This window comes from Alexandromys fortis, unplaced genomic scaffold (assembly GCF_014885135.2).
Source record: "Alexandromys fortis isolate MF-2015 unplaced genomic scaffold, M_Fortis_MF-2015_v1.1 scaffold_111, whole genome shotgun sequence".
NCBI classification, from domain to species: domain Eukaryota; kingdom Metazoa; phylum Chordata; class Mammalia; order Rodentia; family Cricetidae; genus Alexandromys; species Alexandromys fortis.
Window position 1 is genome coordinate 3764280 of NW_026067996.1, and position 15739 is coordinate 3780018.

General features: G+C 41.9%; 1 protein-coding gene and 1 non-coding gene across 24 annotated transcripts in view; one reads left to right on the forward strand and one right to left on the reverse strand.

Moving 5' to 3' along the window:
- Magi1 (membrane associated guanylate kinase, WW and PDZ domain containing 1) overlaps positions 1-15739 on the reverse strand; it is a 602777-nt gene that overhangs the window by 190048 nt on the left and 396990 nt on the right. For 2 of the 23 annotated variants that reach the window (XM_050160305.1, XM_050160306.1), the window contains exon 3: positions 5016-5067. The exons of the other annotated variants lie outside the window; for them this stretch is intronic. In XM_050160305.1, the coding sequence (XP_050016262.1) occupies positions 5016-5067 (52 nt within the window). The remainder of the gene's footprint in view (positions 1-5015; positions 5068-15739) is intronic. 23 annotated transcript variants of the gene reach the window in all.
- LOC126512523 (small nucleolar RNA SNORA44) lies at positions 14330-14457 on the forward strand. The gene has a single exon (XR_007595071.1). It is a non-coding gene; the product is annotated as a small nucleolar RNA SNORA44 (small nucleolar RNA).

The window sequence follows — 15739 nt, forward strand, 5'->3', positions numbered from 1 at the left end:
GTCTATATGGGTTAGGCCATGTTGACCACTGAAGTCACAGCAGAATGGACAAGCTTTCCTTACAGACCAGGAACCAGAACATCTCTCCATGACCTTGTGTGCAGTCAGCAGGGGTGCCTTTCAAAGGGAAAGGCTCAGTGGCTAAACAGAATCTTTCTCAGAATGGCTTTCTAGCTTCCGTTACTGCTTGGAGTTACTGAATTACCCTTTACATGCGAGGCACCTTCTCCCCTCATAACCGCCTAGTAATGTACTCAGACCAGAAGGAGAGACTAAGGGAGGGAGAATGCATTGTATGGAAATGGAACAGAAGTGGAGCTGGGAACACTAGGTCCCATGTCTGCACTTGTTAGCATCAAGGTGGCCAGGAAGGGCCCATTGCTTAGCCAGCTACTAGGGGCTTCCGCCTTAAGAGCTGCAGGTCCTTCTGCATTCTCTGGCGGTGACCAGTTAGGGAAGAATCTCTGAAGACCACGAGGAAATCTGCTCCGTTAAAAAACAAATGTGAAAAGACATACCTAGAAAAGACCAAGATGTCAAAACATTTAATCTGTCTTAGCCTAAAATATAATATTATTATATGTACTGTGTATATGTGTATACATTATATATATAGAGTAATACATGCATGCATGTGCACAGAGAGTGAATAATGGATATTTATGATATCTGAAGGAAAAAGAAAACAGTGGGAAAATCTGGAAAACAGTAGAGAAACTGGGAGTGTGAGAGATCTGGAAAAGACCCAAATTTTAAAAATCCAAATTAACTGAAAGATATTCTTCAAAGGGCAACACAAGTGATTAAGACTGTCAAGCCAGCCTGCTGTGACATTTTACAAAGCATCTGTCCGTACCTTCCAAAAGAGCTGTAGTGTAGTCTCCACGAAAATGACCCAGCAGGGAAAGGTGTAACCTGAAACCTGAGTTTGATCCCCCCACCCACCTGGTGAAAGGAGACGACTGACTTCCAGGAATTGTCCTTTGGACACCACATTCTTATTGTCACACACACATAAATGTGATTTTTTTTTTATTATTGGAGTTAAATGTATACACTTCTTTGCCTATACATCCAAAGCAGTTTTGTCACAGATTATATGAAAATCCTATCATATAAAAATAAAGTACAATTGATGCACAAAAGAGAAAAAAAAAGCAATCCACTCTCAGGAATATGCACAAAGCCTTGGGTGAAGGCTAAGATAAGTATGTTTTGTGGAATGCAAAGGGAGTAAAGCATTTGGTGAGGCTATGTTGGGTGGAGCAGATCTAAGACCTCAAAACTCACAGCAGGGCAGAGGTGAGTTCCAATTTGCAATAACAGGAATAGACGTCTCTACTTAGATGTAGCTAACAAATAATTTCTTTCTTATAAATAGTCACTAAAGCAATATTAATCATCTTAAATTTATAGGTAAGAGCCTAAGTAATTTATACAGGATAAGGAGAAAGATTCAATGAAAGAATGCTTTGCATAGATGATATGATTGATGCCTTGGGTTCAATTCCCGATCCTACAAACAAAACCCAAAACAAACAAAAAGAATCCTTGCCCATAGTTCCCTTGATCTCAGATGTCTCCTCTATTTCTAGGAAGTGCAGCTGATGCCCGTCTCTGCTCTCTCCTCTCCCACACCTAACAGGACCACTCTATCTCTTTGTATGAGAGGGTAGTAAGTTCCCCTAACTTCCTGTCTCTCTGGGCTTCAAACAGGGCAGGAAAAGCACAAGTGGAATGGCTAGATGGTCATTCCTGGAACCCAAGTGGTGAGGAGAACCAAGTCCCACAGCTTGTCCTCTGATCTCCGCACATACGCTGTGACACACATGCATCACATGTAATGCACGCACATATACAAAATGAACAAATGGTTTTGAAAACTGAAGGCAGAGAAACCAAGTGTGATGGTAAATGACTGCAATTCCAGTACTTGGGAAATGGAAGCAGAATAGGAGTTCGAGGCCCACCTGGGTGACAGAAGACACAGTGGGGAGAGGAGGAAGCCCCAAGTGAAATGTGTGTTGTCGTGAGCACTGTCAAGTCAAGGACCCTAAAGCTTCAGAGCCATAGGAACAGGCGGAGCCTTCCTCTGGTCTGAGAGCAAATGTTGATATACACAAATGACCAACTACTCTTTCCTCCTCTGGAATGACTAGAGCCTGTTGATCAGGATGTAGCTCTTGGCTACTGCTCTCGTGCCAAGGTGGCACCCTACTGCGCCATGATGATAATGGCCTACCCTCTGGAGTGGTAATCAAGCCCCAATTAAATGGTTTCTCTTCTAAGAGTTGCCTTGTCATGCAGTCTCTTCACAGCAACAGAACAATGGCTAAGACAGAAGGTTTCCACCAGAAAGCGTGGCCCACCGGGATTTTCTGTATGTTCTGTAAGTCTGTTCTTTTTTCATTTCCTCATTGCTCCTCAAGTTCCCAAACCAAGCTGTGCAGAATGCCAAGAGAACATGACTCGGGTACCTAAAGAAGAAGAGAGGGAGGCAGACGGCTACAGGGAGAAACGACAGAGAAACATAGACCTCAAAGCCAAGAACCTAACTGTGGCTTGTGAGGGGTAAAACAATGAGAAAAGCAGACCATCCGTGTCTCCATCACCACGGAGAGCAGAGGATACAAGAGACCTCATAAGTATGGAGCGGTTTCTCACCTTAAACAAAGCTGCAGAAGCAGACAAATCTCACGGAAAAGGGGGGTAGGGGCAGAGCAAATCTATTTTAAAGACTCCTTCCTCTTACAATCACAATGCGAGCTTCACAAGTGTCCTGATTGGGGCATTTCTACTGCCATCTTCTGCCCCTGTTGTTGGCCTCTTTCCATATCTAATTCCAAATTTTCTTCTTCGCTGAATAAATCCAGCCAAGGCAAAGAGACAATTATATGGCAAAAGAATGAATGAGTTTTTTTTTAAAAGATCTCTTATAAATAACTATCTGCAGAAATCTTGAAATAGCTGTGGATAAAGAATTGTCATCCGATCTACAACACTAACAATATGAAGACCAAAAAATTAAAACATAAAAATAGTAGGCCATGTAATGGCTAGTCATGAGTCCGCTGGGAAATTAAAAATAGGCATAGCCTCATCCCAAGTTCAATAGCAACCTAAAGATTTATTTGCTTAACAGTTTGATTTCCTAATAGTATTCTAACCTGCAGCCAAGGTCTTTAGCAGAGGGACCACTTGTCAAAAATGTTCTCAAATAGCTTCACTAATGTTTTATCTCCATTAAATGCCTGTGACAGAATAGATCTCCTGGCTTCTCACTGCCAACCATCAATGGTAGAGAGACAGCATGGCTCCCAAGGCTTTATAGCAAGTGCAGCGACACTGTAGAAGCAGAGATGAGCCAACACGCTCCACAGCCAGAGTACTGGCTCCCCAAGGAACATGAAAACAGTCCTACGGTCAGGGTCAGCAGAACCTCTGAGACAAGGTGGCAAACCTTGACACTCACCAAAGGTGCCAGCAGAAGCCCACAAGCAATTCGCATACAAACACATGTTCATGTGTGCATGCAAGAAATTTAATAAAGACTTAGAAATATTTCTAGTGACGACTAAGCAACAGAATAAAGGTATATTATCTAAAACATCATTCTTCTTCCCTTTTTCTTAGTAGAAGATGCTGCAGTCTGTGTTACACAAAGAATAACTCTAGCAGAAAATAAATTCCGTAGTCTTATCAAGGCCCTAACATTATTTTACTGATAATTCATAATACATAGCCAAAGAAGCATGCCAATACTAATTAGGAACTACACAGGAATACTCACGGCCAGAGGATATTTTGCAAGGCTATACAGTAGTTAAGAAAACAGTAATAGTCATTTGTGTTCTTGCTTGTTTGGTCAAGTTGACTTATGAGATCGTCACGTTTTCCAGGAGGTCAGTTTTGACAATACCACTCTCCTTATGAAACAGTCTTGGGGGTGAAAGAACCACTGGGGAGAGTCAACGGTGCTTGCTTTGCAACCATGGGGACCCGAGTTCAGATTCCCAGCACCCAAATAAAAACCCAGGTGTGGTTATACAGTTGTTCATACCTCCAGGGCTGTGGGGTGGCAACGGGAGGATTACAGATGCCTGCTAGGGCCAGCCTAGCAGATTTAGTAACTTGGGCTGTTTCTTGGCGTGTATGAGAAAACACCAGAGCCAAATGTGATGTGTCGTGGCAAAGGCATCAGTGAGGGAAGTCAGAGCAAGAAACAACCCAGGAACACTTGCCCAGATATGGCATCATCCACAATGAACTGGGTCCCCCCACATCAATCATTAGCCAAGAAAATGCTCCATAAACATGCCACTGACCAGTCTGTGAAGGAATTCCTGAACTGAGATTCCGAATCTCTTTCCAGGTGACTCTAGTTTGTAACAAGTTGGCAAAAGCTAACCAGTAGAGTGAGAGATTGTCTCAAGGAGATAAGTGATGGAACAGAATACTTGACTTCCTCTTTTGGCTTCTACACACACACACACATACCAGACACATAACACACAAACTATACACACACACACCACACACACATGTACAAACTCTACAACACACACGCACACCCCCCCCCACATAACACAAACTCCACACATACCACATAATACACAAACTCCACCCACACCACATAGCACACAAATTCCATACACACCCCACACATAACACACAAACTACATCACACCACATACATAACACACAAACTATACCACACCACACACATAACACGCAAACTCCACAGACACCACATAACACAAATTACACAACACACCACACACACACCACACACACCCCACACCATACACATAACACTCCATACATACATACACACACCACGCCGCACACATAACAAACTCCACGCACACCACACACATAACAAATTCCACACATACATACATACCTACACCACACTGCACACATTAACACACAAACTCTAAACACTCAACACACACACACATACACACACAATGGGGGGGGTGATTGGAGGGAGAGGGAGGAAAAAAGGAAGGTACCAGGGTGTGGAGTGATTTTTATTTCCTCATTTTGCTGATGTGTGGTTTCTTTCTACAATAAACACAAAGGGCTGCTGTAAGTGGCAAAGGCAAACAATACACATTTCACAGTAAAACACAAGTAAGCTGGCTTCCAAAGTCACTTGCAGCTCTGTCTGCAGGGACAGCATTAACTCTGAGGTCAAGGTTCACTTCCAGGTCATGGGGGGTTTTGCTTGTTTCACTTGGGCTGTGGGTCAGATGCTTGTGTTCATACTCGTGCTCACACTTGCATTTACAATGGCTAACCCAGAGCACACCATGGCCATTTTCCACAAGGTTCCAACAGGAGCCTACATGTTGCTGGATGTCTCAAATGCACCTTGGGACAGTCTGTCTCTGCCTGGATGTACCTCGTCCTTCCCATGAAGAAAATTCCCAAGGCTTACTCTGGAGCCTCTCCTTCTCTGTTCCCTCTAAGAGCCTCTTGAACCTGGGAAGTGTAACTAGAAACACTCCCACATGACCCATCCAGCCCCACAAACACCAGGCAGGCCCACTGAGACAGACATAACATCTGTGAATCTAAAAAAAAAAAAAAAAAAAAAACACTCAACACACACACACACAAAACAAAACAAAACAAAACAAAACCGCAGAAAAGGTCCTGCCAAGAGCACTATGAGAATCATGCTCCCAATAATTTTATCAGGTCAAAGGGGCTAATTAAAAAAGAAAAGAAGATGAGGAGGTGGCACAGAACCTTTATACTCTGCAGTAACTTATCCCACTGGTATGTTATATTTACATTTAATTTAGGCCAAACACAAATCTAGCAAATCTCTGCATCAGTTAAATGTTGCCTTCAAAGGGACATGAGGACATAAATCCCAGAGTCAGCATCCACATGGCTTCCAAAAGCACTGTCCCAAGGGTACCTGTTTACCAGAGGAAGGGCACAGCCAGAGAGGCAATTGATGTGAAGGGCTGGTGAAGGACCAAGCATGCATGGAAGCTCAGCTTTTCATCCACTCTTCACTCAGCCAAGGAAGGCAGAGGGAGTGGGAGGACTATCTGCTGACAGTGAAGCAGTAACTGTCCCAACCTTGTCCTCTGGGTTCTATTTAATTTTTTTTATAGCATCTAAAGCAATTTTTTTTGACTATACATTCTTACACATACACACAAACGCATGCACACACAGACACACGGGTATATACGTATGTACATATCTAAAAGAACAGCAGCATACATACACATGTATGCTCATATCTATAGGAACAGAAGCAGTACACACACACACACACACACAATCACAAACCTCATGATGCTCCATAAATTTCTACTACATCAAGAACAAAGAGTCTGGCCCTTTTAGAGTGACCACACGGGGCATTCGATCCTCTACACTTTCCAACAGCCTACAGTGCTGAGTTAAATAGTTCTCATGTTTCCTTTTATTATCCATATAGACCAGTGCAAAATCCAGTTGAGGGAGTCATGTTTTGGCTAGCTTGCATAAGGCTTTAAATTTTTTTAAGCAACTTCTCAGCTAAGTATGGCTATGCAAACCTTTAATCCTAGCACTCATGAGGCAGAGGCAGTCAGATCTCTGTGAGTTTGAGTCCAGCCTGGTCTACACAGGAAGTTCCAGGCTAGCTGGGGCTACAGAGGGAGATCCTGACTCAAAACAAACAAACAAACAAATAAAAACAATCCAAGCAAACAACAAACTAGTGGTTAAGCAAACTAGTATTTATTGATTATTTTTTTAAAAAAAAGGATAAACAAAATCTTGTTTGCACATTTCAATTGTGGATTTCCAGGTAGAAATACTGGCACGTGCTATTTGAATAATCCCAAAGGACAACTGGCTGAGTGGCCCCTAACAGCTCAGAAAGGCAAATGCCCTATGAGCTCACTACTATGGGATCTCCACAGGCATCAAGTTAATAAAGACAAATGAGATTAGCAGTCTGCAGTCCTGAGTGGAGGGAAAGGATTGTTGGTTGGGTACAAAGTCTTAGTTTTGCAAGATGCAAAGAAATATAACTGAAAGTTGGTTGCACAATTGTGTGAAGTACTTAATATTGTGAGCTATTATGCACACTTAATGATTAAGATGGAGGGCTCAGTGGGCTAAGAATACACATGCAAAGGGGATCTGGGTTCAGTTCCCAGCACCCACACAGTGGTTCCTGTAACCACCTATAACTTCAGTTCCCAGTCTCCTTGTCTAGTAGATACAAACTAAAAGACATACGCATTCAAGCAAACACTTAGATACATAAAATAAAAATAACTCTTTTTTTAAAAGATGGTGTAAACTCTATATTATGTATATCTAGTCCAGGTTTAGAATTTAGTTGACAACTTCAAAATGGGATAGGTAACAGGAAAGAAAAAAAAAAAAAAACAACAACCAAATTTCCAACTTCTCTTTAAAACTGAAACCATATGGCAATAATGATATTATGCTACAACCTGGCACTGGCCAGCCAGAGGAAGAGTAACCATTCCTCTCAACAGGTTCTGGGTCTCCCCAACTCCCAGCATCTTTTGGTGTATAAGGAATGCTCTGAGTTTTATCTCCAGCACAAAGGGAAAAAGAAAGGGAGCTTATCGTATCTATCTGAATATTGTATTTGTAAGTTAAAGAAGAAACCCTATGCAATTACTCTATGAACATGGAAAACCCATTTGAGAAATTCTAGTACTGATTGGGTGGGAGGGGAGCAAGAAAGGGAAAATAAACAACTTGTGGCCAACTATGACCAGCTCAGACTTTCCTCCACCTGAAATGGGGCTTACAAGAGACCTGCCCACCTAATGCTGAGAAGGAGCACTTCCCCTGCAATTACAAACGGGAGACCCCTAACTGCTCTCCTCTATCCCACCCAGGGTGTCACTAAAGAACTCCCAGGCAGCACACAAAGAAAGTGAAGGAAACAAAAGACAAGTAAAACTGAAGGCCATACAACCTGCCCATTTCTCCCAGATGGCACAGTTACCTGTGGCCAAGGCTGGCACCTAGAGAAATTTCCATGACTAAGCCAGGTGGGGTACTCCCCAACCCCCACTTGCTTATGTATTAACCACTGTTTTCCCTACAGCAGGCAGAGAAGCCACCACCACACAGACCATCTAACCCACAAGCTGAAAATATCAGCTAAAGGACTCTGAAGAGAAAGGTTTCTAACCCCTGATCGATGTAGACAATCTGATTCAATCTGTAATATTACAGATCACAAGAATGATGTCCAGAAATATACGTATTTCTATCCACTTATAATCGGTAGTCAGAACTGAAATAAATGCTGAAGTAGCATTTATTGAAGCATCAAAAATATGTACTATTGAAGACTAAACGTGACCACATGGTAAAAGGAAAGAATGGACTCTTGAGAGTTGTTCTTGGTCCTCCACAAGTACTCCCTGATGTAAACAGGCCCCACCCACCTCCCCCACACAAATACTAAAACAAACCAATTAAAAGGAAGAAACAAAAGCTTTAAAGATTCACCTTATCTGAGGGCAGAATATCTCCATCCTGTAGTGTTGGGGATAGAAGCAAGGACCCTGCATAGGCCAGGTAAACTGTACCACTTAGCTAGACCAAGCCTCATAGGCATAGTTTTTAAACTCTGTGTCTAGATATTTAATATAATCCTAACCAAAATTCCACCTTAATTTTGTAGCACCAGAGATAGTAATTCTAAAAGTTTAGTTAATTTTACTGATCTCCAATGACCAAAAAAAAAAAAAAATTGAAGATGGAGAAGCTTTATATCTAATTTTCAGACTTATCAATTTCCAATTACTAAGGCAATGCAAGCCTACTCTGGGAACAGAAGAGACAATCCAAATACGCATATGCACCTCAAATACAACTCGTTCATGCAGACAGGGACACAAATACAATCCAATGGAGAAATGAAACATTTTCAATAAATGGTAGAAAAATAACTAAATTTCTATATTAGATGCAAACAACAAAAGACAAAAACAAAAGCCAACAAGAACACAGGTTCATGTCTTTAATCCCAGTACATGTCTTTAATCCCAGCGCTGGGGCAGCAGAGGAAGAGGCAGGCTGGTCTGTTCCACCTAGCAGCCTGGAGTATATATGAGACTGTTTCCCATACCTACCCCCACCCCCAAAAATATTCAAAATGGATTGGAAATATAAGTAAAATCACAAACTACAAAATTTATAGAGACAGGAAAAAACCCTTCTGGCCCTCCACTGCATGAAATGTGATAACAAAACATGATCCCTGTGTAGATACAAGGACTAATTTGGACAGCAACAAAATCCAAACTTCTCTTCTCTAAAAGACACATAAAAGCATGAAAACACAAGGCATGGCCTGAGAAATAATACTTGCAAACGAAATATTTGATAAAGGACTTTTATTGAGAATATATAAAAAGTGTTAGAAATGCATTAAGGAAATACCCAGCATAAAGGAGCAAAACATTTCAATATACACTCCAAGAGAGAAGACACATGAAAGGGCTCAACATCATCTGCCATCCATAATCAAACACCACGATTCACTATTAAAGATTACAGTTAAAAAGAGTAGCCAAGGGGCTGAAGAGAGTTCAGTGGTTAAAAGCACACACTGCTGTCAAGGTGGACCTGAGTTCCCAATGACCACATTAGCTAGCTCACAACTGCCTGAAACTCTTGCTAACAAAGATCTGACACTTCCAGCCTCGGCTGGCACCAGGACTCACTAATGTGTGGGTCTATACCCTCCCACAGGCATACATAATCTTAAAAATAATAAAGGACTGGCAGAGTCCACGCTTGTTGAGGTCTCATACACCACCAGCTGGGGATGCGAAATGCAACAGGCACTCTGGAAATGCTGGTGTATTTATCGCTTAAAATTTTCAGATGAAGTAACAGTTAGCCATTCGGCCCCTCGATACTCACGGAAGAGAAACCAAAGCCCCAAATCCATATGAAGATTTACTTGTAGATGTTCGTAGCAGGACCCAAATAGAAATAACAAAAATGTCCATCTGTAGAGAAGTAGGTAAATGATGGTATCTCCATATAAGAAACACGATTCTACTCGGTAACTACAGAGGGAGCTGAGCTACATGCTACAACACGAACGAATCTCCAATAATTACGCCAGTGAATAAAGAAAGCATAATCCACTGTTCTGCTTTAAGCCAGACTGGTTCCTTCACGAAAAGAATACATATCACATGACTTCGTTTGTGTAAAATAGCCACGAAAAGCAACTTAATGCATAGCAATAAAAAATATATTGGTGCTGGAAAGATGGCTCGGCAGTTAAGAGCTGCGATTGCTCTTCCAGAGGACCAGAGTTCATTTCCCAGCACTCACATGATGGCTAAAAACCACCTGTAACTACAGCTTCAAGGGATCTAATACCCTCCTCTATCCTCTGAGTGCACCGCACATACATGATGCACAGACATACATGCAGTCAAAACACACTAAATAAAAATAAATCTAAAGAAAATTTTAAAAAAGAAAATATGTATCATTGTGTGGGAATGTAAGTACAGGGTGCAAGAGTGATCGTAAACAGGTACAAGGAAGCTTACAGAAACAAAACCTGACTGTGGTTTAGTCTCCTCTCCCACCTCCCTGCCTTGTTACACTGAGTGGTTTAACTCCTGACTCCCAGTTATTCTTTTGTTTCAGTTTTTCAAGCAGACAGGAGCAGAAACATATACATCTGGGCCTAGGCTTTGATCACTCTTAGTCATGGTGATGGCTTCACATTTTTTCACACACTAAATACGTGCAAGACATTGTTTATCAAATCTATCTCAATAAAGAAGTCTTTTAAAGACCTTTAATGTATATGAAATTTTAAATGTTTTTAAATACTCTGGTGCATTAATAAACACAAGTTTCATACAATTGAGTCTACACAATACATGATCAACATTTTAGCCTAAAATTTTCCACTTTGGGTTTCTTTTTCCTATCTCAGTCTCCACACAATCAAGCCAACATGTATTCGTAATCTCTTCAACAATCCTAATGGAGATTTTCTAAAGATTGGTTTCAGGGCACTAAGGTAATCAACATAACTACATCAGTATTATACTGTATCTGGCATTCTAGCATGAAAATTAGTGGCGATCCTAACAATCCTATGTAGATACTAGTAATAAATCACTGTGCTCTCTTTCTGGATTCCCGTTCTAACAGACTCAAGTTAGGTCCACTGCTGCCATTCCAGGAGTTTAGTGGAGGCTGCTGAGTACAGTAAGCAAACACTTGATTCTCGCCATAACCTGGCTTTCTCTGCGTCAGCCTGTTGCCCTAGCTCCAATGAAAGAAAATGAGCGCTACATTTCTGCCCTTGAATTTAAATAATGGTTTCCTCTAACAGCCAATTTAGGACTCATACATTCCAGGAATTCTCCTATTGACTAACTCAGGTTGTAATAAGCCTGACTTTTTCTGAATCCGGTCAACATTCTTCTGTGCGAGACATGACCACACTCATTATCCGCTGCCAGGATTATCCCTGGAGCATCTCTCTGCTCACCTGAAGAATGGCTGAGCCAATATCTATATTGAAGAGTTGTCACTGGGGCTAGAAATGATGTACGGTTATCATTGAGATGTATGTTCCAGGAACAAAGACTTGTTTAATTTATATAACTTAAGCATTCAGAATAGTGTCAGCATGCAGTGTATGTTCAATAAATATCTATTAAATAAAGAATATGTAAAAGGTCTTTTATATATTACAACACACACAAAAAGGGAGTTTAATCCATACATACAGTCAGCGTTATTTATGTAAGAACCGAAATCATGGATTCACCTTAGATATTTTTTATATCAGGTAAAATCATAATTTCTATGTCAGAAGTCAAGGATGGAATCAAACCACGGGGAAGCAAATGATGCATGACCAACGCACTCCAAAGAGGAAAAAAAAAAAAACTTTAGTAATTTCAAGTAAAAGTGGTCAGCACTATATAGATAGATATAGACATAGATATACCAACCATAATCAATGCAAGGAGTCTTTGATGAACTCATGTCTTGGTTACTTTTCAACTGCTCTGAAGAGACACTATGACTGAGACAATTTCTAGAGGAAAGTGTTACGGGAGCTTACAAGTTCAGAGGATGAATTTATGACCACCAAGGCAGGAACATGATAGAAGACAGGCATGGCCTTAAAGCAGCATCTGAGAGATCACATCTTGATCCACACAAGCACACTGAGAATGGTATGGGCTTTTGAAACCTCAAAGTCCACTCCCAGTGACACAGCTCTCCCAACAAGTCCACATCTCCTAATCCTTCCCAAGCAGTTCCACCAACTGGAGACCAAGTATTTGAACACACGATCTTATGAGGACCATTCTTATTCAAACCGTTAGTGGGTTTTATATGAAGGTAAGATCAGTACCAGAGCCATGCTGAAATTCAAAGACATCCTAGGAAAAAAAGACAAGACATAATTACTATCTACCGTAACTTAAAATATTATATTTTAGTTTTGAAATTTTATATATGTTTTGTTTGTTGTTTGCCTGCATGTGTGTCTATGCACACGTGAGGGCTTGTGCTTACAGAAGCCAAAAGAAGACAGTAAATCCCCAGAATTGGAGTTACAGACTGTTGTGAAGAGCCAGACAAGGGCTGGAAATTAAATCAGGGTCCTCTGGTATATCAGTCAGTACTCTATACTGCTAAGCCATCTCTCCAGCCTCTTAAAATGATGTTAAAGCATTACCCTAAAGGGCAACATGATTAATAACAGTGCATGCCTCTCCTTCCTTACCCCAACCCGCCATTGGCAAGAAACCTAAACCTGCCTTAGAATGTCCTATTTAAACTCTCCAGCGTGTATAACAGTCGGCTCTGCTTAAGCTCAACGCTGCCAGTCTGTTTCCAGTGTGAGAAAAGCTCACTGCTTCTGCAGGTGAGCCCCAGGATGAAGGTGGCTTATGTCAAAGGAAGGCCCCTCAGCTCAGTGAGGTAGTGCTGTGAGGAGATTTATGTCTCCCTGTGTCTCCCAGCTCAGTCCCTCTTCTGGCACAGCCCCTAGGCATTTGAGCCCAGGCACACAGCTTCCCCCACGAGTGCATTCCTTCCTGTGAGCGGTGCATCACACCTGTCTCAGGGTGTCTATCTCAACCTCACACATGCACACACTTGGCTTGTGTCACGTGAATGAATAAATGTCGGGATAATGTGGCTCTCCTGGGAATGCAACACTGCGCACCGTACCTTGGCTCTCTCTCCAGGACCCTGCAAGCTGAGGGAGGGTTCTGCCCATAGTCAGAAACCCCAGCTCGCACAAATCACTAGCAATGTCCTCAGACCGCCAGGAACAAAGAGGCTCTGGCACCCAGGCTGTGCATGGCAGTTGCTTTCCTTAAGTAATCACATCGTGTTGCTTCTTAAAAGTTCACAGTTTTATCCCGAGACGAAGGAGCACCATTTCTGCCAGGAATCACATGCAGAAACATGGTTCTGTTTTGTTTCTGGACATACTGTATTTGATAAAATTAGAAGGAAGTTGTCATACCAGCACGCTCACAGGAGGAGGAGGGGGTTTCAGCTAGCTAGAAGATGCCCAGTAAAGAAGACATAAAAAAAAAAAAAAAAACAGTTTTTGCAGGTTCCAAATCCCACTTGCGACACTGATCCGGCACCAGAAATGGAGGAGCTGGGTGCCAAGTGCTATTGAGCACAATTAATACTATATGAAAACTTGGTCACAAGGGACAATGAAGTCTCCCTGGTCCAAGAGTTTCTCAATAAGAACAGATGCCGCTGCAAGTTCTCTTAAATCTGCTGCATTCTGAAGTCCACAAAACACAAGACACACTGGGCACTGGACCACAGTATTGGACAACTGGGTCAATGTGAATGTCCATAAGGTGAACAGTCTTGAAGTACTACCCAGCCCCACTGCTGTGGGAGTCCTGAACTCAGAGTATCTGTTTCTGTGAGGTCAATGCAGGTATTTTTGAGACAAGGTAACAGAAACTTAACAAAATCTAGTGCCACAATGGCACTGAGGTCAGGAAGACATTGGATGGGACCCTTCAGCAAAGTTTCTGCCATGGTTCCACACAGCACCTTCTGCTGCCCATTGAGCCCAATCACTGAGTCCAAGACAAAGACATATGTGAACTTTGTACAGCTCCTGTCTGCGGTGAGTGGGGCAGACCTCTCCACCTGCTACCAGATGCCATCTCATCAAACTTGCAGAGGCTCTGAAAGTCAAAACATTCAGTTCTAGAGCCAGCGAAGAAGGTGAATGAAGCAGGACTCGTAAAGACCTCACTAAAAAAGAAAACAATACCATGTTTCCCAGGACTTTGACTGGGTTATGATCATGGGATCTCCAACTACATCACACAGTAACATGGAGACACTCCGACAGCTCAGGTCAGTATAGTGCCTGCAACTGCTACTCATCTTAGAGGAGAGGAGAATGGAAATACACAGTCCATCAACTGATAAACAGGTAACGAATGCGTGGTACACTTACACAATGGAATAATATTCAACTGAGGGAAAATGAAATTTGCCGGTTAATGAATTGAACTGGAAACCATCATCTTGAGTGAGAAGTCAGATGCAGAAAGACAAACCACATGTTTTCTCTGAAATAGAGATGCTAACTTTTGATCTTCAGTTACGTGTGTTTCATTTGGAATGCCCATAGAGGTTAGGACACTCGTAAAGGGCCAGGTGGGAGCAGGGACTCTTTCAAGCAAGGGGAGACAGAATATAATGGTCGAAAGAAGAGAAAAATGGAACAGGAGAGATTAAGGGAGGTGGGGTAGGAAAGAAGGGCAGATGAGGGAATGCCCAGAGCAATAACTAACAAATTTTTTTGTTAGAAAAGCCCCCCCACACACAATTTATTTGGTAGCACATAACCACGTGCTACCAAATAAAAACCCCAGCTCAGGAATGGGTTACTTCTTTGTGAGTTGTTGGTCAACGGGGTTCCATAAGTCTACAAACATTCCAGATTATTATCATTGATTTTGGTCACCTCTTTCCAGAATTTGATGGTAAGATCCTATTGATGAAGGCACCATACTCCTGATTCATAAAACATAGAGGTTAACAACATGGCTGCCTAAACAAAACCTGAACAACTCCAACTCCAGTTGACATCCCAACATAGGAAAAATCTTCCTCAGGGATGAGGCCCTTAACTGATTATCTAATACCAAGTGGTCAGCCCTAGAAACAAATGCATATCATTTATGCCTATATTTGCATATATATCTGTGCTGGATAGTTTTATGTCAAGTTGACAAAAGCTACTCATCTGAGAGGAGGGAACTCAATAAAGATAATGCCTCAGTAAGAGAGGGCTGTAGGCAAGCCCGTAGGGCACTTTCTTGATTAGTGATTGATGGGGGAAGGCCCAGCCCATTGTGGGTGGTGACACCCCTGGGTTCTATAAGAAAGCAGGCTAAGTAGTCCAAAATGAGCAAGTCAGTAAGCAGCATCCCTCCATGACCTCTTCATCAGCCCCTGTCTCCAGGTTCTGGCCCTGTTTGAGTTCCTATCCTGACTTCCTTCAGTGATGACTATGATGTGGAAGTATAAGTCAAACCATTTCTTTCCTGTTACTGTAGTCATGGTATTTCATCACAGCAATAGTAACCCTAAGAAAATATCAAGAATAACTAAAGAAAAAAAGGACATGAATGAGAGAAAGTGAGAATGGAGCACATGAAAGCCATGA